The 23308-nt window shown below is 43.9% G+C and overlaps 1 protein-coding gene across 3 annotated transcripts in view; it reads right to left on the reverse strand.

The window, feature by feature from the left end:
• GTF3C2 (general transcription factor IIIC subunit 2) overlaps positions 1 to 23308 on the reverse strand; it is a 265747-nt gene that overhangs the window by 222137 nt on the left and 20302 nt on the right. For all 3 annotated transcript variants that reach the window (XR_003855599.1, XM_029595224.1, XM_029595225.1), the window contains exon 2: positions 13716 to 14112. Coding sequence is in view for 2 of the 3 variants with exons in the window: in XM_029595224.1 (XP_029451084.1) it covers positions 13716 to 14022 (307 nt within the window). In the remaining variant the exon portion in view is untranslated. The remainder of the gene's footprint in view (positions 1 to 13715; positions 14113 to 23308) is intronic.

The following is a 23308-nucleotide window of genomic DNA, read 5'->3' on the forward strand; positions in this document are numbered from 1 at the left end:
GGGAGAATGAGAAAAGAGCTCCAAGGTACTTAGACTGTGGCAAAGTGGCACCAAAATGGCATGAATAGCCTAAGGCACTGTAAAGGGGCAAAGGGGTACCAGGAGTGGCTTTAACAGAGGTGCAAAGCAGCAACGAGAGTGTCAAAAACACACCACAGCTTCAAAAGAGAGCACCGATAACAGTTGCATGAACCCTCGAAGGCAGCACGACAGGCAAAGTGGCAAGACAAGTGGCATCAACATCCTACAGCACAATGAAGGGGGGAACATAGCAAGCAGAAAGGGAGTCAGAAAAAACCACAAGGCACCGATAAAGGGACAAGCAGCAAAGAAAGACTAGCATCAACACACTGAGGAACCACGATAGTGGCAAGAACACCACAAGGAGTAGGGTCATCTGGTATATGGCAGCAAGGCAGAGTGGCACAAAGTTGATAGGGGCAAGACAGGCTGGCAGAGCTGAGGTGGGGGGGTGCTATTCATGGAGTGGGTAGAGATCGGCAGGGGCTGCAGGGGATCGTCACGGGCCGAGAAAATCTGGGGGATGGAAAGGGATGAGCCGGGGGCAGGGATGCGTGCATACATACACCCAAGAGAACGGATTAGCACCAGGTTTACGAGCTCACGCCGGACCGGCCAGGCTATGGAGCGGGATCCGGGAAGGGATGGGGCACGCGGGGTAAGCGCGAGACTCCGGCACAGGCGGCGCGCCTTACAATGCATGCCCGAATGCTCTCATGTCCGCTTGTTGACCCACGGGGCGGTGGCCAGCGGCCGCTCCATATGCCTCCTTCCTCCTGCCGCCCTCACCCCCCCGGGCGCTGCCTGGACCCTGCGGGAGGAGAGGTCAAAATCGTAAGGGGAAACAACAGAGGCCTACAAAATCACCAAAGGACTCGCACGGGTGAATGTAAATCTCTCGAGGGACCGGGGGCCGCTCCGCGAAGCAAGCAGCTTCTTAAAAAAAAAAAAAAAAAAAAAAAAAAAAAAAATCGGGGAAAACAAAAGGCTACTAAGAAAGCACTGCGAACCAAATGAATGAAACTAATGATGTGTTTCATTCGTGGGGGGGAAATCGCCATGCGTTTCGCAGACTCCCGAATCAAACGAATAGGGACATATTCATTGCGGATAGCACATTCGTTGAAAACGAATGCACATCCCTATTATTTATATCTCTATATGAGGCCCACCTAGTTACTTGAGGTGAGGTTTAGTTAGTAGTGTAGGGGTTAGGGGCCACTTTGACATTCAGAGTGACACGTACGAACAGAACAGCTTGATGGACACTCTACCCAGGTAACATCAAGCGAGGTTGAGAGAACACTGTACAAATCTCATCTTTGTGTATGTGAGTTTCCTCACTCCGAAGGACATCAAAACTTCACAAGAGTGTACTTTTCTGTTCCTAAGTCTCACTCTGAATGTCAAAGTGGCCCCTAACCCCTTACACTACTACCTAAACCTCACCTCGAGTAACTAGGTGGGCATCATATAGAGGTATAAATACCTAAGACTACTAGGCGCTCTCTCTCTCTCTTCCCCCCCTCCCCCCAGTGATTGTAGGTAGGAATTGCAATAATTGTGGCACTTACCGCAAAGTACGAAAAAGTTATCGCACTCTGCAGTAATACCTATGCGAAGTGCTAAGACAGCCTATTTATCACGAAGTGCACTATTACCATAAAACACACCCCTCTTCCTATCGCATGCGATAGTTTGATGAATCCTGGCTTTAGATTGTAAACCCTCTGGGAATAGGGAAATACCCGCATGTAATCCACTTTGAAGTGCCAAAAGATGGAATATAAATAAATAGATACTTTTGGAACTCCACTGGTTGTCTATCGAGTATAGGATGAAGTTTAAAGGATTGGGGGTTGATAACTGATAGTCAGTCTAACCTCTGCAGACAGCTGAAAGCAAATGGGACAAGCCTTGAGCTTGTCCCATTTACTTCATTTCCACTGTTTAACTTTTTCACACTGGAAAAGGTAAACAGCCTATGGGATCTATACTTGGACCCGTGCTTTTTAACATATTTATAACTGATTTGGAAAGAGGTACGATGAGTGAGGTGATCAAATCTGCAGATGACACAAAATTATTCAGACTAGTTAAATCACAAGCAGGTTGTGATAAATTGCAGGAGCATCTTGTGAGAATGGAAGATTTAAGCATCCACATGGCAGATGAAATATAATGTGGAGAAGTGCAAAATGATGCATATAGGGAAAATAACCCATGCCGTACTTATATGATGTTCCATATTAGGAGTTACCACCCGGGAAAAAGATCTGGGCAACATAGTTGATATTACACTGAAATCGTCGGCTCAGTGCACTGCAGCGGTCAAAAAAGCAAGCAATGTTAGGAAGGGAATGGCAAATAAAACAAAGGAAGTTTTAATGCCTCTGTATCACTCCATGGCGAGACTGCACCTTTAATATTGTGAGCAATTCTGGTCACCACATCTCAAAAAAATATATAGTTGTACTGAAGAAGGTACAGAGAAGGGCGAACAAAATGACAAAGGACATGGAACTGCTTCCCTATTAGGAAAGGCTAAAGAGATTAGGGCTGTTCAGCTTGGAGAAGACATGAGGGATCTAGAATGGGTAAAGGTGAATTGGTTATTTAACTCTTTTGGATAACAGAAGGACTAGGGGGCACTCCATGAAGTTAGCAAGTTAACACATTTAAAACTAATCGGAGAAAATTATTTTTAACTCAACATACAAATAAGCTCTGGAATTCATTATCAGAGGATGTGGTTAGTGCAGTTAGTGTAGCTGGGTTTAAAAAAAGGTTTGGATAAGTTCCTGGAGGAGAAGTCCATAAACTGCTATTAATCAATAGAGAAGAGCAACTGCTTGTTGCCAGCATTAGTAGCATGGGATCTTTTTAACGTTTTGGGTACTTGCCAGGTACTTTTGGAAACAAAATACTAGGCTTGATGGACCCTTGGTCTGACCCAATATGGCATATCTTCTGTTCCTATGTTCCAAATGGTCTGCTTTAAGGCTAAGGCACTAATTGTTATACTGAATAAAATCAATTTGTTGACTTTTAAATATAGAAGACCTGTATTATGATAAGGAGTTTCTAAATACCTTTTTTACCATACTAGTTTAACTCAGCATGTAGATGAGGTTTTTGGTTTTTTTTTGTTTTTTTAATATATAACCCTAGGGCACAGAGGGGGAGTAATAGTCAACAGATAAAAGAAGACCTCATTTGGAATATTATATTCAGTTCTGGAGACAGCATCTTCAAAAGGATATAAACCAGCTGGAGTCGATCCAGAGGGAGGCTACTAAAATGATCAGTGGTCTTCATTCTAAAGCATATGACGATAGTCTTCAAGACCTAAGCTTGCATACCCTAGAGGAAAGGCAAAATAGGGGAGATATGAAAGATTTAAATACGTCCAAAGTTTCCACAGTAGGCAGGTCTCTTTCCATGGAAAGGAGGCTCTAGAACAAGGGGGTCATAGGATGATGGTGAAAAGGGGTAGATTCAGAAATAATCTAAAGAAATATTTCTACACAGAGAGGATAGTGGATGCAGGGAACAGTCTCACTGTGGAGATGGTGGAGACAAGGACAGTATCTGAATTCAAGAAAGCATGAAAAACACAGAATCTCTGAGGGAGTATTAAGAGATTGCAAAGCTAAATAATTGGTGCAGATAGACCTGATAGGCCATATAGGCTTTCTGCAGTAACATTTCTATGTAATATTTTTATATATTCATTTGTGTTATTTATTAGGAGATGTCAGAGGGTGAAGAATATCTATGGGGTATATAGCTGAGTCCGGTCCGGAACTTTGATCTCAAAGATTCTAGAACTTTCGAACATGCCCTATTAAGCATGTGCAGCTGTAATCATCACCCTGCCCTCTAGGCAGAGTCCTTCAGTCCATGATATAGCTAATACATGGAGAAGCCAACTCCCAAGGGACGTGGGTGGGTTTTGTGAAGACTAACATCCTGCTGTCCTAAGAGATCACCTGTTACAGGTAAGCAACTCTACTTTCTCCAAGGTCAAGTAGGATGGTAATCCTCACACATGGGTGAATCCCAAGCTATAGGCTGTCCAAGCAGGTCAAAGAGGGGAAACCGCCCCATGCTGAAAGCACCACCTCTCTCCTTTTTGCCTGTGAGGCAGCCAAACCACAAAAGGATCTAGGAGGAAAAAAAGAGTTGTGATCTACAAAGAGAAAAAAACCATAGAAAAGACAGAGCACAAAATCCCAATGTGTAGCAGAGGCGCCTAAGGCAATGCGAGTGCCAGCAAGAAACATACTCCACATCACGGAATACATTACAAGCAGTATTTCAGTTAAGCAAACCCTGACAACAGTAGGTCTAGAACCTCCTGGATACAGTAAAAAGTCTAGAGATGTAAACAAGAGAAGGACTCTAGGACTAAGACCACAAAGGTTTCCTTTGGTGCTCCAAGACAACAAAAAAAAAAAGTCTGGGACTCAAGAACTCCCTAGAAAGAAACTGTGGTCCATTGACATCTGAAGGACAAAATGTCTCTGCAGATATGTAGCCATGTTTGGCAAATAGGCATAACAGGCAGAAAACCCAAACACTTGGAAGAATAATCAACAATGGCAGGGTCTGTGACAGATGCTATGTGCCAAAGCACCAGACACAGCTGACCAGCAGAACAGCATTAAGAGTTTCAAGAGATGAAAGGCAATCCCTGAATGGGATCGCTAGCCCAAACCCTGAGCAAGGAGTTACATTAGGCCTGAAGTTCAACCACACTGCTCTGTGTCAAGGGTAGAGCTATCCATCCTGTCTACAGTATACCTCAGGTGAGCAGGAAGACACTTTGGGCAACCTAGTGAAGTGAGAAAAGCTAAAGGCAGTAGTGGCCAGAGCTTGGAGAACATATAGGGAAAAAGTGGTGCATCTTTCCCTGCAGGTATTCACTAAGATATACCACGAATGCCTTGGCTTTCCACCACTCTCTGCCCGAAATTCCAATTGGAAGTTGGAAGGGCAAAGAACACAAGAAGGCAAATTGCTGGACTGTTGGGGGTAAGCACAAGTCACTAGGTTGTATAACTCAACCCCAAGCAAATAACTCACTGCCGATTCCAACAGGGAGTTACCCTCTGAGATAAAGCCCTCAGCCTGCTTAGAACAGCTGAAACTAAGAGCAAGTTCCGAAGCAGAAAGCCTGCGAGGGAGACAGTTTGACTGTTAGATGATCGAGGGGTTAAAGGGGCACTTAGAGAAGATAAGGCCATCGTGGAAAGATTAAACAATTTCTTCGCATAGGTGTTTACTGAAGAGGATGTTGGGGAGATACCCGTTCGAGGTTTTCATGGGTATTGGGTAATGATTCAGATGGACTGAACCAAATCACGGTAAACATAGAAGATGTGGTAGGCCTGACTTGACAAACTGAAGAGTAGTAAATCACCTGGACCGGATGGTATACACCCCAGGGTTCTGAAGGAACTCAAAAATGACATTTCAGATCTAATAGTAAAAATTTGTAAACTATCATTTAAATCATCCATTGTACCTGATAACTGGACATTGGCAAATGTAACCCCAATATTTAAAAAGGGCTCCAGGGGCAATCTGTGAAACTACAGACCAGTTAGCTTGGAAAGTGTACTAAAGATCAAAATCACAGAACATATAGAAAGGCATGGTTTAATGGAACAAAGTCAGCATGGCTTTACACAAACCAAGTCTGGCCTCAAAAATCTGCTTCAATTTTTGAAGGTGTTAATAAACATGTAGATAAAGGTGAACTGGTAGATGTAGTATATTTGGATTTTCAGAAGGCATTTGACAAAAGGTCCTCATGAGAGGCTTCTAGGATAAGTAAAGTCATGGGATAGGTGGCAATGTCTTTTCGTGGTTTACAAACTGGTTATAAGACAGGAAACAGAAAGTAGAATTAAATGGACAATTTTCTCAGTGAAGGGGGTAGGCAGTAGAGTGCCTCAGGAATCTGTACCGGAACCCGTGCTTTTCAATATATTTATAAATGATCTGGAAAGAAAAACGACGAGTGAGGAAATCAAGTTTGCAGATGAAACAAAATTATTCAGAGTAGTTAAATCACAAGCGAATTGAGATAAATTGCAGGAGGACCTTGTGAGACTGGAAAATTGGGCATCTAAATGGCAGATGAAATTTAACGTGGATAAGTGCAAGGTGATGCATATAGGGAAAAATAACCCATGCTATAGTTACACGATGTTGGGTTCCATATTAGGTGCTACAACCCAAGAAAAAGATCTAGGCGTCATAGTGGATAATACATTGATATCGTCAGCTCAGTGTGCTGCAGCAGTCAAAAAAGCAAACAACGTTAGGAATTATTAGTTAGGGAATGGTTAATAAAACAGAAAATGTCATAATGCCTCTATCGCTCCATGATGAGACTGCACCTTGAATACTGTGTACAATTTTGGTTGCCGCATCTCAAAAAAAGATATATAGTTGCAATGGAGAAGGTACAGAGAAGGGTGACCAAAATGATAAAGGGGATGGAACAGCTCCCTATGAGGAAAGACTAAAGAGGATAGAACTGTTCAGCTTGAAGAAGAGATGGCTGAGGGGGGATATGATAGAGGTCTAGAACAGGTAAATGTGAATCGGTTATTTACTCTTTCAGATAATAGAATGACTAGGGGGATCTCCATGAAGTTAGCAAGTAGCACATTTAAAACTAATCAGATAAAGTTCTTTTTCACTCAATGCACAATTAAACTCTGGAATTTGTTGCCAGGGGATGTGGTTAGTGAGGTTAGTGTAGCTGGGTTTAAAAAAAGGTTTGGATAAGCTCTTGGAGGAGAAGTGCATTACCTGTTACTAATCAAGTTGACTTAGAAAATAGCCACTGCTATTACTAGCATCAGTAGCATGGGATAGACTTAGTTTTTCTGTATTTGCAGGTACTTATAGCCTGGATTGGCCACTGTTGGAAACAGGATGCTGGGCTTGATGGATCCTTGGTCTGACCCAGTATGGCATGTTCTTATGTTCACTAAGAGACTGAAAGCCAGGGTGCTGCAAGTGCAAACCCCTGTTAAACAGGATTTCTCTACTGGCCTGAAAACTCTAAAGGGTACCAGGGAAGGGGCAAGGGTGTTCTAGGAACAGATTGCCTCGATCCTGGCTTAGGTATTAATACCTTAGCCATGATGGCAATTACTTTCCCCAAGGAAGCTGGAAGTCTCGTAAATGGAACAATTGTTGCATGAACCAGGACTCCCCCCTGTAAGCAGACAGGGTTATCCCTAAAATAGGGAAGTTTAGCTTGCAAGCCACTGCAACCAAAGAGCAGCACCTCTGTTGTGGGGTCCCTCATCCCCCAACTCCCTCAGTCATGGATATGGCGATAGGTTGAAAGGCATACTTCGCCAATTAGATGGACCAGAACCTTCCTCACTGAGGTAGGGTCCCGCAGATGAGAATGACTTGCAATAGTGGTCCTTATCAAAAAACGCCTATTGAGCTCAGCAGGTGTCAAAACTGACTCCTGGACAGGAGAAACACCTAATCTTCACCGGGGAGCTACTCTGGAAAGGCTCCCTCGTGAAATAGACCTGCTGTGCGCCTTAGGACAACCTAAGGAGAGCGCTACCGCGCGATCAGCTCTCGGATCCCACAAGGCGTCCAAAGAGGAACCCAGAAGAGTTGCCCTGGAACCCAGCTGAATCCCTCCTTCCTGAAGGGACAAGAAAGCAAAGGGAATAGGGGCCTTCCAATCCCAAAAAAATCTGTCAACTCTCCAGTTGAGACACAATCACTGATGTTCAGATGAGGAAAGCCACCACGGTAATCAAAGGGGCCCCAGCAAAAACGGTCAGATGACCGTTGATGCCACCCCCAGTCCTGGCCTACAAGGAGATGCACAGATTAAAAAAAAAAAACAAGCTCTTGTTCACCGATAAACCTGCCAGGACTGGAGCCCCAGGTGCTTTCCAATTAAGGGATGTGTGACGGAGAAGGGGTTGAAAGACATATTCCTCTTCTGAGGAAGGAGAAGACTCCTGACACTACCCTCCTGGTGTCTACTCCCCTTAGGGATCGACCAGGAATGCAGTCATAGGTCAGTCCTCTAGCTGTGGCGCACAACCTGTTGTGCTCGCCACGAGGGAAACAAATACACACACACACCGATAACGTAGAAGGGAAATGGAAATTAGAGCCCTCCGCTGTAAAAGCACGCTGCCTAGAACTCATACAGTGGTATCCAATTCTATGGATAGCAGCACACCTATGACCCCATTCGCCATGCTTGTGGGTAGAATCTCACGGCGCAGCAAGGATCGAGCACCACTTGCTAGAGTCTGTGGCTGCGCTCTGTCAAAAGGCAAATCACACAGAGTGTGTGATGACGCCTTCCTTGCCAGTGCTTCCCAGCACTTTGTGGTGCAGAACTGATGAGGAGGCTGAGACCTTGACGTGACAATGGTAGAACCCTGGCATGGCTGAGAATTGCACAGCCAAGGAGAATGCTGCCTGTCATCGCCCGAAGTGCTTGGGGTAGATGCCTTGCCGTACCCGACCGCGCATACTTCGCTCCACTGTCACAGCAACTTGAAGTGCAGTGCAAAGGATCAGTGTGACAACTGCATCCCCAGTACCACTGAGGCTCTGGGTATGGCATGGTGGTGGGTGGCATTCTATGTCATCACCCCCCTCCAGTACCTGATAATGCTCCAAGAGGTTGAACACAACCCATGAAACTGCTTTGGGAATGGCTCACTGCCATTTTCCTCAAGGAATGACAGCAGCGAAATCCATGGTGACAGACTATGCCCATGGTGCTCTGCGGTCATGTCCTGCAGCATCCGACCATGTCCATTGGTGCCCACAGTGGTGACGGTGCCTACAGGGCCCACAGCACTTTCACGTTCACCAACGATAGATCACATCAAGAGCACTAAACGACACTACAACCAGGGCTTCAACAGCGCTAGACCGAATTTTGATCAGTTAAACAGTAAATAGCGCCATCCTCGGTGCCACGGGTGCCCAGGTCCTCAGCAACCCGGCGGCACCGAAGACCTCAATGGACCAGCAGTACCAAGGATGCCAGAAGAATCTGCAGGCAGAGGTTCTGCAGCCTCGACATGCCCCCATCAGTGCCCAGAGTAACAGATGACTGCCAGAGCCATCAACTGTTCCCCTTGGCTTACCTATTCATCTGAGGATGTTGATGCTGCAAGCTCAATGGCATCCCTCACCAGCAGCTATGGCTGACGATAGCCTCGCTAGCGCTCATTAACAGTGATGATGCACGAATCCAGGCGGGGCCTCCGATGTCCCCCCAATCCCAAGATCAGCAGCAACCATGGTGCCCGATAGCCGTAGCCCAGTGATAGAACAGCACAATGCACCTCAGTGCCCTGTCGGGACACTGCCAAGGAGCCTCGAGGGCACCAGACCATTAAACCTGGATGCTTCACGTACCAGGGTGCTTTGAGCAAATGACATCATGGTGTTCAATCCATACAAGGCCAAACCCCTGTCATTCAAGGGCTTCAGTGGCACTCAAGGGCTCTCAAGAGCCCCAGCAGTCAACGGCCTTGGGGATGACCAGGGCGCTCAATGGTGATCCCCGTGCCTCGTTGGTGGTGCTCGACTTCGTCAAGCGTGACAATGAAAGGCATCAGTGGCCAACATGCATGACTGCCTCCATGGCGGCTCCGCACCACAATGGTATTGAGGCCACGCACAATGGCCCCAAGGGCTACCGCGGCATCAAGGCCACGCACCTCAACGGCACCAAGGCATTGATGGCATCAAGAGCACAGACATCAAGGGTGGCTCTGATGGAATCGAGGGGGACCATGGCGCTTGATGGCAGACCTGGTCCCCAACAATAGAGGTCAGTGCCTCTACTCCACCATATCGAGGCCCAAAGCACTCAATGACTCTGGTGAATCAAGACTCCATGTCCATAGATGCCTATGGCACAGAGGGCCCTTACGGCATCAAGGGCACCCTGACAGCATCAAGGGTGACCATGGCACTCAATGGTAGTCTTGGTCCCCGACGCAGTCCTTACATCGATGCATCAGATCAGGAGTGCACAGGCAACCGGTACTGGGCATGGCACTAAAGGTGCGGTAGCATGCTGCTTGCCCAGGTTACTGCTCACCCTCTCTCACAAGGAAACTGCACTGCCTTCAGTGGCAAGCAGGAGGGGAGGCTAATTCATCCAAGGCTCTTGCCTGTGGAGACTTGCTCCGTTGAATGTGTTCCCAAACAGAAACAGTGTGGTCCTCGATCTCTGAACTGTCTGAACCTCCATCAATGCCGATCGATTGATGAAAAGTCATGGAACTCCTGCCTAGGTAGAACTTAGGCGAGTCCCTACGCTCAGAAGCCTACACCGATCACTCATGTATTGTATTCAGTTAGTCCTGCCAGCACCTGACAAAAGTACAAAAACAGACAGAGCAAGGAGAGGACCCAGATACAAAACTACCAGTGTAGTTTTTTTTGTTTTTAAATAAGGGATAGAAATAGACTCTGCCAGACTGCACAGTGACTAAGGCCCATCATGCGGCTGACAGATAGAGGAAAGGAGAAGAAAAAGGAAAAGAAATAAAAAACTACCATAAGGTAAAGGAAAGAAAATGGCTGCAGCTCTAGAAAAAATCACTTACAAAAATTATGAGGAGAGAGCAAACAGAATACAGTGAGACACACGGCTCCAGCAACCACACGCTCCGCCGGGGGGGGGGGGGGGCACACGACTGAGGGAGTCTGCCTAGGGGGCGAGGTGATAACTACAGCTGCACGTGCTCAGTAGGGCATGTTTGAAAGCTCTAGATTCTTTGAGATCAAAGTCCCATGCCAGGCTCCATACGATGATGTCACCCATGTGTGAGGACTACCACCCTGCTTGACCTTTGAGAATATGAGTATATTTGAGAGGGTGAAGGATCGATTTGAATTTTTAAACGTGTGTGTTAATGTTATTTAGTTATGGACTATATTTACTGATTTTAGATTTACTATATTTTAGTATTGCATTTGTTTATTTTACATTTTTCTATGTTAATGATTTACAAATGTTGAACATCACTTTGAGTGGTTCAGAGAGGCAATTAATACATGTAAGGAAATAAATAAGATCAGTTTCTTTGTTTCTTAGATTCATTACGTGGACCCAAGCATCTGGCTGAACTGTGCCCTTCAATTATGACAGCAATCATGAAAATGTATCTAATTTGGCTTAAGTTGAACAGATATCCACTAGGCAAAAAGCTTTTGCATGTTTTGCTCCTGCCCTGTGGCTAGTCTATGGCAAACATGATCTCAGCCAGAACTGCATGCGATTATCCAGGGAACATAAGAACATAAGAAATTGCCATGCTGGGTCAGACCAAGGATCCATCAAGCACAGCATCCTGTTTCCAACAGAGGCCAAAACCAGGCCACAAGAACCTGGCAATTACCCAAACACCAAGAAGATCCCATGCTACTGATGCAATTAATAGCAGTGGCTATTCTCCAAGTATAATTGATTAATAGCCATTAATGGACTTCTCCTCCAAGAACTTATCCAAACCTTTTTTGAACCCAGCTACACTAACTGCACTAACCACATCCTCTGGCAACAAATGCCAGAGCTTTATTGTGCGTTGAGTGAAAAAGAATTTTCTCCGATTAGTCTTAAATGTGTTACTTGCTAACTTCATGGAATGCCCCCTAGTCCTTCTATTATTCGAAAGTATAAATAACAGAGTCACATCTACTCGTTCAAGACCTCTCATGATCTTAAAAGACCTCTATCATATCCCCCCTCAGCCGTCTCTTCTCCAAGCTGAACATCCCTAACCTCTTCAACCTTTATCATTTTGGTTGCCCTTCTCTGTACCTTCTCCATCGCAACTATATCTTTTTTGAGATGCGGCGACCAGAATTGTACACAGTATTCAAGGTGCGGTCTCACCATGAAGCGATACAGAGGCATTATGACATTTTCCGTTCTATTAACCATTCCCTTCCTAATAATTCCTAACATTCTATTTGCTTTTTTGACTGCTGCAGCACACTGAGCCGACGATTTTAAAGTATTATCCACTATGATAAATTTAATAATATATAATTAATATATAAATATTAATATAATATTAATATTAATATAATATTTTATTTATTTATTTTATTTATTTTTAATTTTTATATACCGAAGTTCTTGTAGGGACTACAAATCACTCCGGTTTACATACAACGAAGAACTGCTCAACAAAGAGCGGAGCTTTACATGGAACCGTATAACATATGGAACAGTATAACTGGTTGACAATTTAACATAGTGCTAAATAAAGTAATAATATTTTAACTGGTAATAAAGAAATATAATATTTTATATAAGAAGTATAACTATTTAACGTAGCAATAAATATAAATATAAGCAGTGCCTAATATATATATGAAATAAAGTGAATTTTTGAGCTCAAAGATAAATTGTCCAGTTGCAGATTCTTAAAAATAGTACTTGATACAGCGTCCATAGTTAAGGGATACCTGGTAATTAGGAGGTCTGTCAGTCACAGTAAGTTTGTCAGTAATTAGGAAGTCTGTCAGTCACAGTAAGATTAAGCGTCTGGGAAAGCTTGTTGGAAGAGCTTGTTGGATATATATATATATTATATAATATATATATATAATATTATATATATAATATTATATATATTATATATATAATATAATTATATATATAATATTATATATATAATATATTAAATAATATAATATAATATAATAATTAATAATATATAAATATTATAAATCTATGACGCTGATACATAAAGCCATCCAAAATAGAGATATGCACTGGTTCACAGATCAACTACAATTCAAATTGTCTTCCCGCCCAACGAGATTCCAGAACTTAGCCAAACTAAAGATCCCAGCACCCAATCTGACTAAACTGTCTAGTACAAAAGAACGATCTTTCATCATTGCTGGATCAACAATATGGAACACCATGCCCTCTGAGTTACGCCAGGAACTCTGTCACAAAAAATTTAAACAAAACCTTAAAACCTGGTTATTTAAAAAAAGCCTACTATTAATGAACTGAATCCTCAACTACTCATCCTAATTTCCACAGTCTCTCATATATTGCTTATATTCTATTAATATTGTATTCGTTCAGTTACTATGTTATACTGTAAAGCGCAATGCTGAATTACTGTTTGAATGTAAACCGAGGTGATGTTATTTACGTACCCCGGTATAGAAAAATCTATAAATAAATAAATAAATATGATGCCTAGATCTTTTTCCTGGGTGGTAGCTCCTAATATTGAACCTAACATCGTGTAACTACAGCAAGGGTTATTTTTCCCTATATGCAACACCTTGCACTTGTCCACATTATCAGGGTATAAATTATATCGCAATGATAGGGAGGATTAACTTGGTGGGGGTGTGGCAGAGGGGAGGAACAGAGGAAGAGGTGCAGGAGGACTGCGCCCTCACGGTTTCCCCCATCATTTTCCATCTTTAGCCATAGGAAGAGAAAGGTGAGAGCAGCAGCAGCAACAAAGCAAGGGGACAGGCAAACAGGAGCTATAAGAGCCCCACATGATTCAAACAAAAGATCAGTGAACCTTGCAGTATGTGGAGGAGCAGAAGAATGGGGAAAGAGGAATGCCTAATGGGGAAGAATAGAAGAAACAGCAAGGGAACAGACACACCTGGAGTCCTCTGTAATGTTTCCTCTTCCTGACCCATCTTGCTCTTCATCAGGAGCTTGCTGCCAAGGGACTCTCCTCTTTCAGTATCCAGACATGTTGGCAACCATGGAGTTATTAAAGTCTCTCTGTGAGAATAACCTTGCAGTGCTGACAGTGTCTCTGCTGCAGATGTGGCTGCACTGCACTCCTGCACCTTCCCAGCATGGAGCTCTGCAGTATTCTCATGTACCCTACACAAAGACTCACTGACCACAGGAGGTGATCCCAGACAGGAACACTCTACATCCTGCTGCGCATCTGCAGCCATGCCCACACGGCACTGCACACGACAGGGCTACATGAATGCTGCTGCTCAGGAAGAACTTCGGCCTTCACACCTTGATCAACGGCTCAGCATCTAGACAGAAAATATGATAATAGTTCAGGACTATAATACGGTCTCCCCCTTCCCTTACTGCCTCTCCTGGTCGGCTCCACCCCCCTACCGCTATACTTATTCCTTCTTTGCACCCTTGCATGCACTGAGATACAGTGGCTTGCAAAAGTATTCAAACCCCTAAAAATTTTAGATGTGTAGATTACAAATGACACAGATTATTCCAGACAGTATGTTCATTGTAAACCAGTGTGCTCTTAAATAAATTTTCAAAGTCACAATTCATTTTTTCTATGCATTTCTTGTAAAGTAAAATTAAAAACTGAAAAATGCTGCTTGCATAAGTAATCAACCCCTTCAGACTAGTACTTGGTAGAACCATCTTTTGCTGCAACAGCAGCTTTAAGTCTGTTGGGGCAATTTTCTACCAGCTGTGCACACTGTTTGGAAGTGGTTTTGCCCATTCTTCCTGGCAGATTTGCCCCAGGTTGATCGGATGACGCTTATGGACTGCAGTTTTCAAATAGTACCACAGATTCTCAACTGGACTTTGACTTGGCCATTGTAGAACATTCACCTTTTTGTTGCTCAACCACTCCTGTCCTGCTGAAAGGTGGACGTTCTCCCAAGCAGACTGAAGCAAGTTGTCTTGCAGTATCTCCCTGTAAATTGCACCATTCATCTGTCCTACAATTTTAACAAGATGCCCAGTCCCTACTGAAGAAAAGCATCCCCACAACATGATGCTGCCACCCGTATACTTTTTTGTAAGGATGGTGATTGCTGAGGAATGGACAGTGTTAGGTTTGCATTAGGTACAAGCAAACAAAGGTAGAATGAATGAGATTCCAAATACAATGTTATCCAAAATATGAAGGAATCATAACATGTGCAAAATATTACAATAAACTTTAATTGATATTAACAAAAAGCAAAATTGCTTACCTTGTAATAGGTGTTATCCCAGGACAGCAGGATCTAGTCCTCACATATGGGTGATGTCACTGACGGAGCCCTCGCGCGGGAAATCTGTCAGTCAAAGTTTCTAGAAACTTTTGACTGGCCCTGTGAGGCCACTGAGCATGCCCAGCATGCCATGATATTCTCAGCCACAGGGGTCTCCCTTCAGTCTCATATATAGCAATAAGCTTTAGCAAAAATAAAATAATAAAATGTATCGGACCCAACTCCGCAGGGTGGCAGGTGGATTTCGTGAGGACTACATCCTGCTGTCCTGGGATAACACATATTACAAGGTAAGCAATTTAGCTTTATCCCAGGACAAGCAGGATGCTAGTCCTCACATATGGGTGATTAGCAAGCTATAGGCTGAGTCATTTTTGTAGTGAAGCAACATTGAAGTATTGTTGGTAAAAATGAGGCAGCCAAAAATCACAGCAGGTTGGATGTAGAAGGAGTTGGGATTACACAGGAAACAAGTTATTTAAGACAGATTGTCTGTAGGCTGAATCTTGTCGTCCTTCTTTGTCCAAACAGTAATGAGCTGCAAAGGTGTGAAGAGAACTCCAGGTTGCTGCTTTACATATGTCAAGAATTGGCACTGAACAACAGTGTGCTACTGAGGTTGACATTGCTCTTACTGAATGCCCCTTTACTTGCCCCTTGAGAGGATGGCCTGCTTTTTCATAACAGAATTCTATGCAATCTGCTAGCCAGTTGAAGAGAGTGTTTGCGCCCACTGGATTACCCGGTTTGTTTGGATCAAAAGAAACAAAGAGTTGAGTGGATTTCCTGTGGACTGCAGTGCGGTCGAATATGCGATCTAAGTAATATGCTAGCACACGTTTACAGTCCAAGGTATGTAAAGTCCTTGGTGAGCATGAGGCCTTGGGAAGAATGTGGGCAAAACTATGGACTGGTTCAAGTGGAATTCTGTAACTACCGTGGGGAGGAATTTTGGATGTGTACGGAGAACCACTCTGTCATGTAGGAATTTTGTATAGGGTGAGTACGTGACAAGTGCTTGTAACTCACTAACCCTTCTAGCTGATGTAATGGCTATGAGGAAGATAGTCTTCCATTTGAGAAATTTAATATCACAGGAATTCATGGGTTCAAAAGAAGAACACATGAGCCTTGTTAACACCAGATTCAGGTCCCATTCTGTGACTGGTGGCCGTATTGGTGGTTTAAGGTGAGTTAAACCTCTCATAAATCTACTTACAAGATGTTGTATGGATATTGGTGCATCTCCCATCTTATTGTGGTAAGCCGAGATTGCACTTAAATGTACTCTTACAGATGAGATCTGGAGACCAGAGTCTGAAAGATGGCATAAGTAGTCTAGCAAGAGAGGTGTGGGGCAGGAGAAAGGGTCAATGTCCTTTTGTATGCACCACAAAGTAAATCTTTTCCATTTCGAAGAATAGTTATTTCGCGTGGAATATTTACATGAAGCTATAAGCACTTGAGAGACATTAGTTGAAAGATTGTGTGGTTGTAAGATCAAGTTTCAACATCCATGCTGTCAGAGATAGGGTTTGAAGGGTGGTATGGCGCAACCAGCCCTGATCTTGAGTTATGAGAGTGGGAGCCACACCCAGGAGAATTGGCTCTGCGATTGAGAGGTCAAGTAGTAAGGGAAACCACATTTGTCGAGGCCAATGTGGGGCTATGAGAACATTGGACCCCTTGTCCTGTTGTAGCTTCACTAGAGTTTTGGTTATGAGCGGTATCGGAGGATATGCATATAGAAGACCTGAGTTCCAAAGGCGAGCAAAGGCGTCCTTGGCTGGCTGGTGTTGGTGTTTGTGCAGAGAGCAGAACTTTTCCACTTTGTGATTCAGGTGTGATGCAAAGAGGTCTATTGTTGGTTGTCCCCAACGTTAAAATATCCTGGTCGCTACTAAGGGATCCAGGAACCATTCGTGAGGTTGGAATTGACGACTGAGGCGATCTGCAACTACATTGTGGATGCCCGCTAGATAAGTGGCCCAGAGAAACATGGAATGTGTCAGAGCCCAGTCCCAAATCTGTGCTGTTTCTTGACAAAGGAGATACGAGCCCGTACCTTCCTGTTTGTTCAGGCACCACATGGCTACTGTATTGTCCGTTTGAATCAGAACAGTCTTGTGTGAAAGGCAGTCCTTGAACGCATGCAGAGCATAACGCATATCTTGAAGTTCCAGGAAATTGATTTGAAATGTTGCTTCGAGTTTTGTCAAAGTACCCAGGGTTTGGAGATTGTCTATGTGAGCTCCCCAACCTAAGGTGGATGCATCTGTAGTTAAAGTTATCTCTGGGACTGGTTGATGGAAGGGTAGGCCCTTGCGCAAGTTGACTCTGTTGATCCACCAAAGGAGAGATGAACGTAGTTGGTGGGTTACTTGAATTGGAGATGACAGTGGTTGAATGGCTTATATCCATTGTGAACTTAATGTCCATTGGGTTATTCTCATGGCTAGTCTGGCCATAGGAGTGACATGAATCGTGAAGGCCATGTGGCCTAGTAAAGTGAGAAACTGATGAGCTGTCGCTTGTGTCTGCAAGTGTAGTGAGTTTGCCAATAGGGAGAGTATCATTGCCTGATCCTCGGATAGGAAAGCTCTTGAAAGGATGGTGTACAATTCTGCTCCGATGAACTGAAGTACGTGAGATGGGATGAGATGGGGTTTCTCATCAATTACCAAAAGTCCTATCAAGTGAAGCAGAGTAATTGTTCAACTGAGAGAAGCCAGAGCTCCTTGTTGAGATTGACTTCTGATGAGCCAGTCATCTAGAAAGAGGAAAACATGTACACTTTCCTTGTGTAAGTGTGCTGCTCTACTGCCAGGCATTTCGTGAACACTCTGGGAGCTGAGGCAAGTCCAAATGGTAGTACTCTGTACTGGAAATGCTATTGACCCACCAGGAAACGCAGATACTTGCAATGAGGAGGGAATATTGGAATGTGAGCATAAGCGCCTTGCAGATCCGGAGAACAAAGCCAATCTCCTGTTTGAAGAAGGGGAAGCATGGTGCCTAGAGAAACCATCCTGAAATTTTCTTTCCTTAGAAATCTGTTGAGATTTCTGAGGTCTAGGATGGAACGTAGGCCTCCTGTTTTCTTTGGAATGAGGAAATAACGGGAGTAGAATCCTCTGCCCTGCCGAGTCCGGGGCACCGGTTCTGTGGCTCTGACTCTCAGAAGGGTGGATAATTCTGCTTGCAGATAAATTATGTGATTTTCGTTTTGCGAAAAAGGTTTTGGAGGAGAGTCTCTTGGAATTGAGAGGAAATTGAGTTGGTAACCTCGTGATATTATTGAGAGTACCCATTGGTCTGTTATCTGTAACTAATGATTGTGGAAGAAGGAAACTCAACCTCCTACTGGCAGGCTCGGTTTGGGATTGTGGAGATGGCTTTTGCTCTCTGGTGGTGGCCTCAAAAACCTGCAGCCGGTCCCGACTGCGGTGGTGGTTGAGGCCTAACGGTTCTAGGCTATCTGGGTTGAGATCTTTGCTGTGGGCGAGAAGATCTAACCCTGGATGCCGGTGGATAATACAGTCTCTGCCTATAGAAAGGTTTTCTGGCTTCTTTCCTTGGTGGACGGTGAGACATTGATGAGGAAGAGTCTTGCAGGACTGACGATAGTTGGCGCATTGTTTCTGTGTGTTCTTTTAGTTGGGCCACTGCGTCTTGGACCTTTGACCCAAACAGGTTGTCACCTACGCAGGGTAAATCCACCAGCTTATCCTCTACCTCAGGCCTGAGGTCAGAGGCTTTTAGCCAGGCCCAGCGGCATGCACTGATTCCTGAAGCTGCCTTGAAGATGTTTCGAAGTTGTCGTAGGCAGCCCGGACTTCATGCTTTCCAGCTTCAAGTCCTTTATGTATGATAGCCTGAGCTGCATCCTGGTACTGTTGAGGTAGGGAATCAGTGAGTTCCTGCATCTGCTTCCATAGATTCCTTTGGTATTGCGTCATATAGAGTTGCTAAGAAGCTATCCTGGAGTTAAACATAGCTCCTTTGAATACCTTTCTCCCTAGAGAGTCCAGGAATCGATGATCCTTCCCTGGTGAAGTAGAGGAATGAGGTCGTACTCTTTTGGATTTCTTCTGAGCCGACTCAACTACTACAGATTGATGCGGTAACTGTGACTTTTGGTAACAAAGAACATGTTGGACAAGATATGTAGGGTCCACTCTTTTATTAATTGGTGGAATGGAACATGGATGTTCCCAAAGCCTGTGTTGTAATTCCAAAAGTACTTCGTGGATAGGAATGGCCAGGACTTTTAAAGTCTGCTGCCGTGTATCCTGCTCAGACACTAAGTTGAAAGGGATTGTGTCTGCCATATCTTTTATGAAATTAGTGAAGGACAAGTCTTCTGGTGGAGACTTTTTCCTTTCTTCAGGAGATGGCTCAGACATGAAGCTTTCAGATGAGGAATCAGTATTTTTCTCCTCCCATGAGTCGTATTGAACTTGTTTGGAAGGAAAAGTAGGAGAAGACCTTGGTGGAAGTGATGGAACCAGTGGTCTGAAGAGTCCTGATGGTCCCGGTTGAGGATCAAACGGATCTTGACCAGGAACGTCCCCTATTCCTCTAGGCTTAGTAGAGATAGGTTGCGGTGGGATGGCACCGACGAGGGTGTCATGTTTATCCATTAACATTTGAAATATGTAGAATTCCGGTTGCCCTGGAGCCCCAGGCATGGGTACTGGCATCGATGTTGGTCCTGTTTTCGGGGATGGCCCCGGCATCGGCACGGGCACTGGCATCGACAATGGTGTCTGCTTCGGCGAGGGCATCGAGGGTCGATGCTCCTGGAGTGCTTCTCGCACTGCCTGGCGGATGAATCCACTCAGTTCCTCCGTAATAGCTGATGCAGGCAGAGCAACTATACGTGGTGGTGGTGGGGGCATCATCGGTCCTACCACAGGGCCCTGTGGAGGTTCGATGTCCGGCACCTCGATGGAAGGTGAACGCCTCGCTGTCGAAGGCCTCGGTGTTTCTTGTAAGCGAGGCCACTTGGCTGTCGACTTCTCCTGGGATAATAGAGATTCCACAATCGAAGGAGGTCAATGCCGATGTTTAGACCGGTGCGCCGAGGTTTTTTCTAGGCCCAATAAAGACTTAATCAATGCCGTGGATGGGGGGGGTCGGTGAAGAGCGATCCCCTGAACCCTCCAGACGACTTTTTTTAAAGGATTATCCTTTTCGAAGCTCCAGCCGGAGAAGACTGAGTGGACGTCGATGTGGAAGGTAATAGTTGAAGGTGGAACAAATGTTCCATCTTTTCTTGCCGTGCTTTCCGACCTTTAGCGGTCATTTCTGCACATTTTGGGCAGGATGAGACATCATGAGACTGGCCCAAACAAAGTACCCACTCGAGGAGTGGATCTGTAATCGACATGGTCCGATTACATTTGGAAAACTTATCTGACTATACCAACCTCATCCGTATGTAATAAATTAAGATGCTGACTCTACAATACTATTGCATTCATCACGACATGACCATCATACTAGGCATCATCGTATTAGTTTACGCTTTTGAGACTCAGCCTTATTCTTAATCATAGGTCATTTAAATGGAAAGTCCCACAAAAGTCCTTTTTTTAAGCAAACTTTTTTATGCTATGAAAACTCCGAGTGATAAAGTACTTAGCTTGATTGTGACAATCTTTCGGTAAATTCATGACGGTCCATCATCTCCCGACAAAAACTGGTAACCCGACACGGGGCCGTGTTTTGGACTGCTAATTCCTTTTGCTAGTCCTTTTTCAAGAGCAGTCTTCCTGCATCAAAAAAACTTATGAGTGACATTGTTCAGACAAGATTTCGTATCGCAATGGCCAAGTGCTCATTCCTAGATCAAAGCAATTCCAGTGTACTCACATAAATGTTTCAAAAGATGGTGATCCAGCGTTTGGGTTCAAATCATTATTCTCATTTCCGGAAACCCTCCAGAACTGACTTAAGTACCATTGCAATGATGTCACTAAACTCCACCCCAACTGCATAGGGAAATACCATTCGACAAAAGCATTGTATTTGTAAATTCTTGTAATGACGTCACAAAACTCCTCCCCACCTAAAAAAGGGAATACCATTCAACGGAGGCATTTAAACCCTCAGGTGACACAGTCCTCAATTTAAAGATCTACTGTTGCTCTTTAAGATTTAAAACTCTGTTCAAATCACCCCCTCGCAGATTCACCTGTATTTTCTCTAAAATTCTCCAATGGAACTACGTGTGCTGAAATTCTTTGCAATGCATAACCATTGGAGCTGTGAGCTTCTCAGCAGTGATACAACTTCTATATTCGATGAGCCTGGAACGTACCATCCTCTTAGTCCTGCCCACGTAATATAGTTTGCACAGACATTCTATCAAATATACTATGTATGTAGACGAACAATCTGTGTATTGATAGGCTGTATGTGGATATCCTTTAGCATCTACCCATATTTCTCCCGTGATGGCTTGATCACAAACAGAACCACGTTGGCAGGTCCAGTGCTCGCAAGGTTGACTTGGATCATTAATATGTGGTTCTTGTAAAAAAGAATGCACCAAAGCGTCCCCGATATTCCGCCCCCGAATGTAAGTAATCAGGGGTGGTTCTTCAAATACATCTTTATGAGGTTTTAAAATTACCCAATGACATGTGATAAGAGACACGATCATACTGGCTCTATCTGAAAACGGTACAGTACAAACTAAAGGAGACTTGCTGTCATCACTTATTTTATTCAAAAAGAGCCTTTGGCGTTCTATGATGGAAGCCCGTTTTAAAGCTTTATGTATCGAATGGGGTAGCCTCGCCATAACAGTCTACTAGCCAGAATTTCAGCTTGGAAAAAGAATTCTTCTTTATTGCTGCATAGTCGCCTCAAACGCAAAAATTGACCTGTGGGCAGATTCTTGCGTAAATGGTGGAGATGAAAGCTAGTATAATGGAGAAGATTATTTTTTTCACAAGATTTTCTGTACAGACTTGTAGCTATCTTGTCTAGTATTGTAGAGTCAGCGTCTTAATTTATTACATACGGATGAGCGTTGGTATAGTGAGATAATTTGTTCATGTTGACCAACAGACTCGACCATATAATACCTCGAATTCACCTACTGATTCAGATTACATTAGGGACATTTTTTAAATCCTGTGGCCATGATAAACCGCGACAGCCGTCGATGGATATCTGATGAAAAATTTAGAAAACTCAAATGAGTCGGAAAGGAATTATTCTACTCACCGGCCAGTGGTAAAGAGAGACCCCGATGTGGGAGAGAAAAAATGAAATTTTAATCTGAATTTTAGTCCGAAATTGTGTGAAGAATTTCACACAGGGCTCCTGCTCCACGATGCCAAAAGCAGCGCGGAAAAACGAAGACTGAAGGGAGCCCCCTGTGGCTGAGAATATCATGGCATGCTGGGCATGCTCAGTGGGCTCAGTGTGCCAGTCAAAGGTTTCTAGAAACTTTGACAGAAAGTTTTCCGTGATAGGGCTCAGTCAGTGATGTCACCCATAAGCGAGGATTAGCATCCTGCTTGTCCTGGGATAAATTAAATAATTTATTTATTTATTTATTTTTTACAGAATCAAATCAAATCCCCCACAAGACAATGAGATACAAAGAAAATGTGTCCTCAACCCTTAACCAACCATATAGGTTCTCTTAAAATCAGTATGTGTTCATACTCAAAACAATTTTTTCACATTAACAAATGACATATATGGTATATTACAATATGTCTTTCACTTTTAATCAACATATTGTAACATTACAAATTGTGAGTTAGTAACAATGATGCAAAAACCTGTTGCACAAATGAATGAGGTTAACAATAAAAATTGTCATGGAGACACTAAATGGATACTAACTATTACAAATGAATCTAAGAAAAAGGTCTATGAACTGTATATGACGATAATAAAATTTACCATTCTAGGGAATATTTACAATAAATCTGGTATAAATAATGAGATGTTGTGAATGCACTTTATTTTCTGATTGTTTATAGGGTTCTGTTCTGGGAAGTGGACCCTTGGACCAAAGGGAAGTAGTTTCTATCTGTGAGGAGAACCCCACAAGTCCCTAACCTTCGGCAGGTGTGGCTGGAGAGGAGCAGAGACCACACTGGAGCTTCACCTCTACCAACCCAAGTTCCCCTTAGGTTAAGCCATTGGGTACTGGGACCGGCTGGGCTTATGTGGGGTCTCTGATCGACGTCCAGGCAAGGATCAAGGAAGATGTTGATACTCA

The sequence above is a fragment of the Rhinatrema bivittatum genome, chromosome 3 (assembly GCF_901001135.1).
Source record: "Rhinatrema bivittatum chromosome 3, aRhiBiv1.1, whole genome shotgun sequence".
Classification (NCBI taxonomy): domain Eukaryota; kingdom Metazoa; phylum Chordata; class Amphibia; order Gymnophiona; family Rhinatrematidae; genus Rhinatrema; species Rhinatrema bivittatum.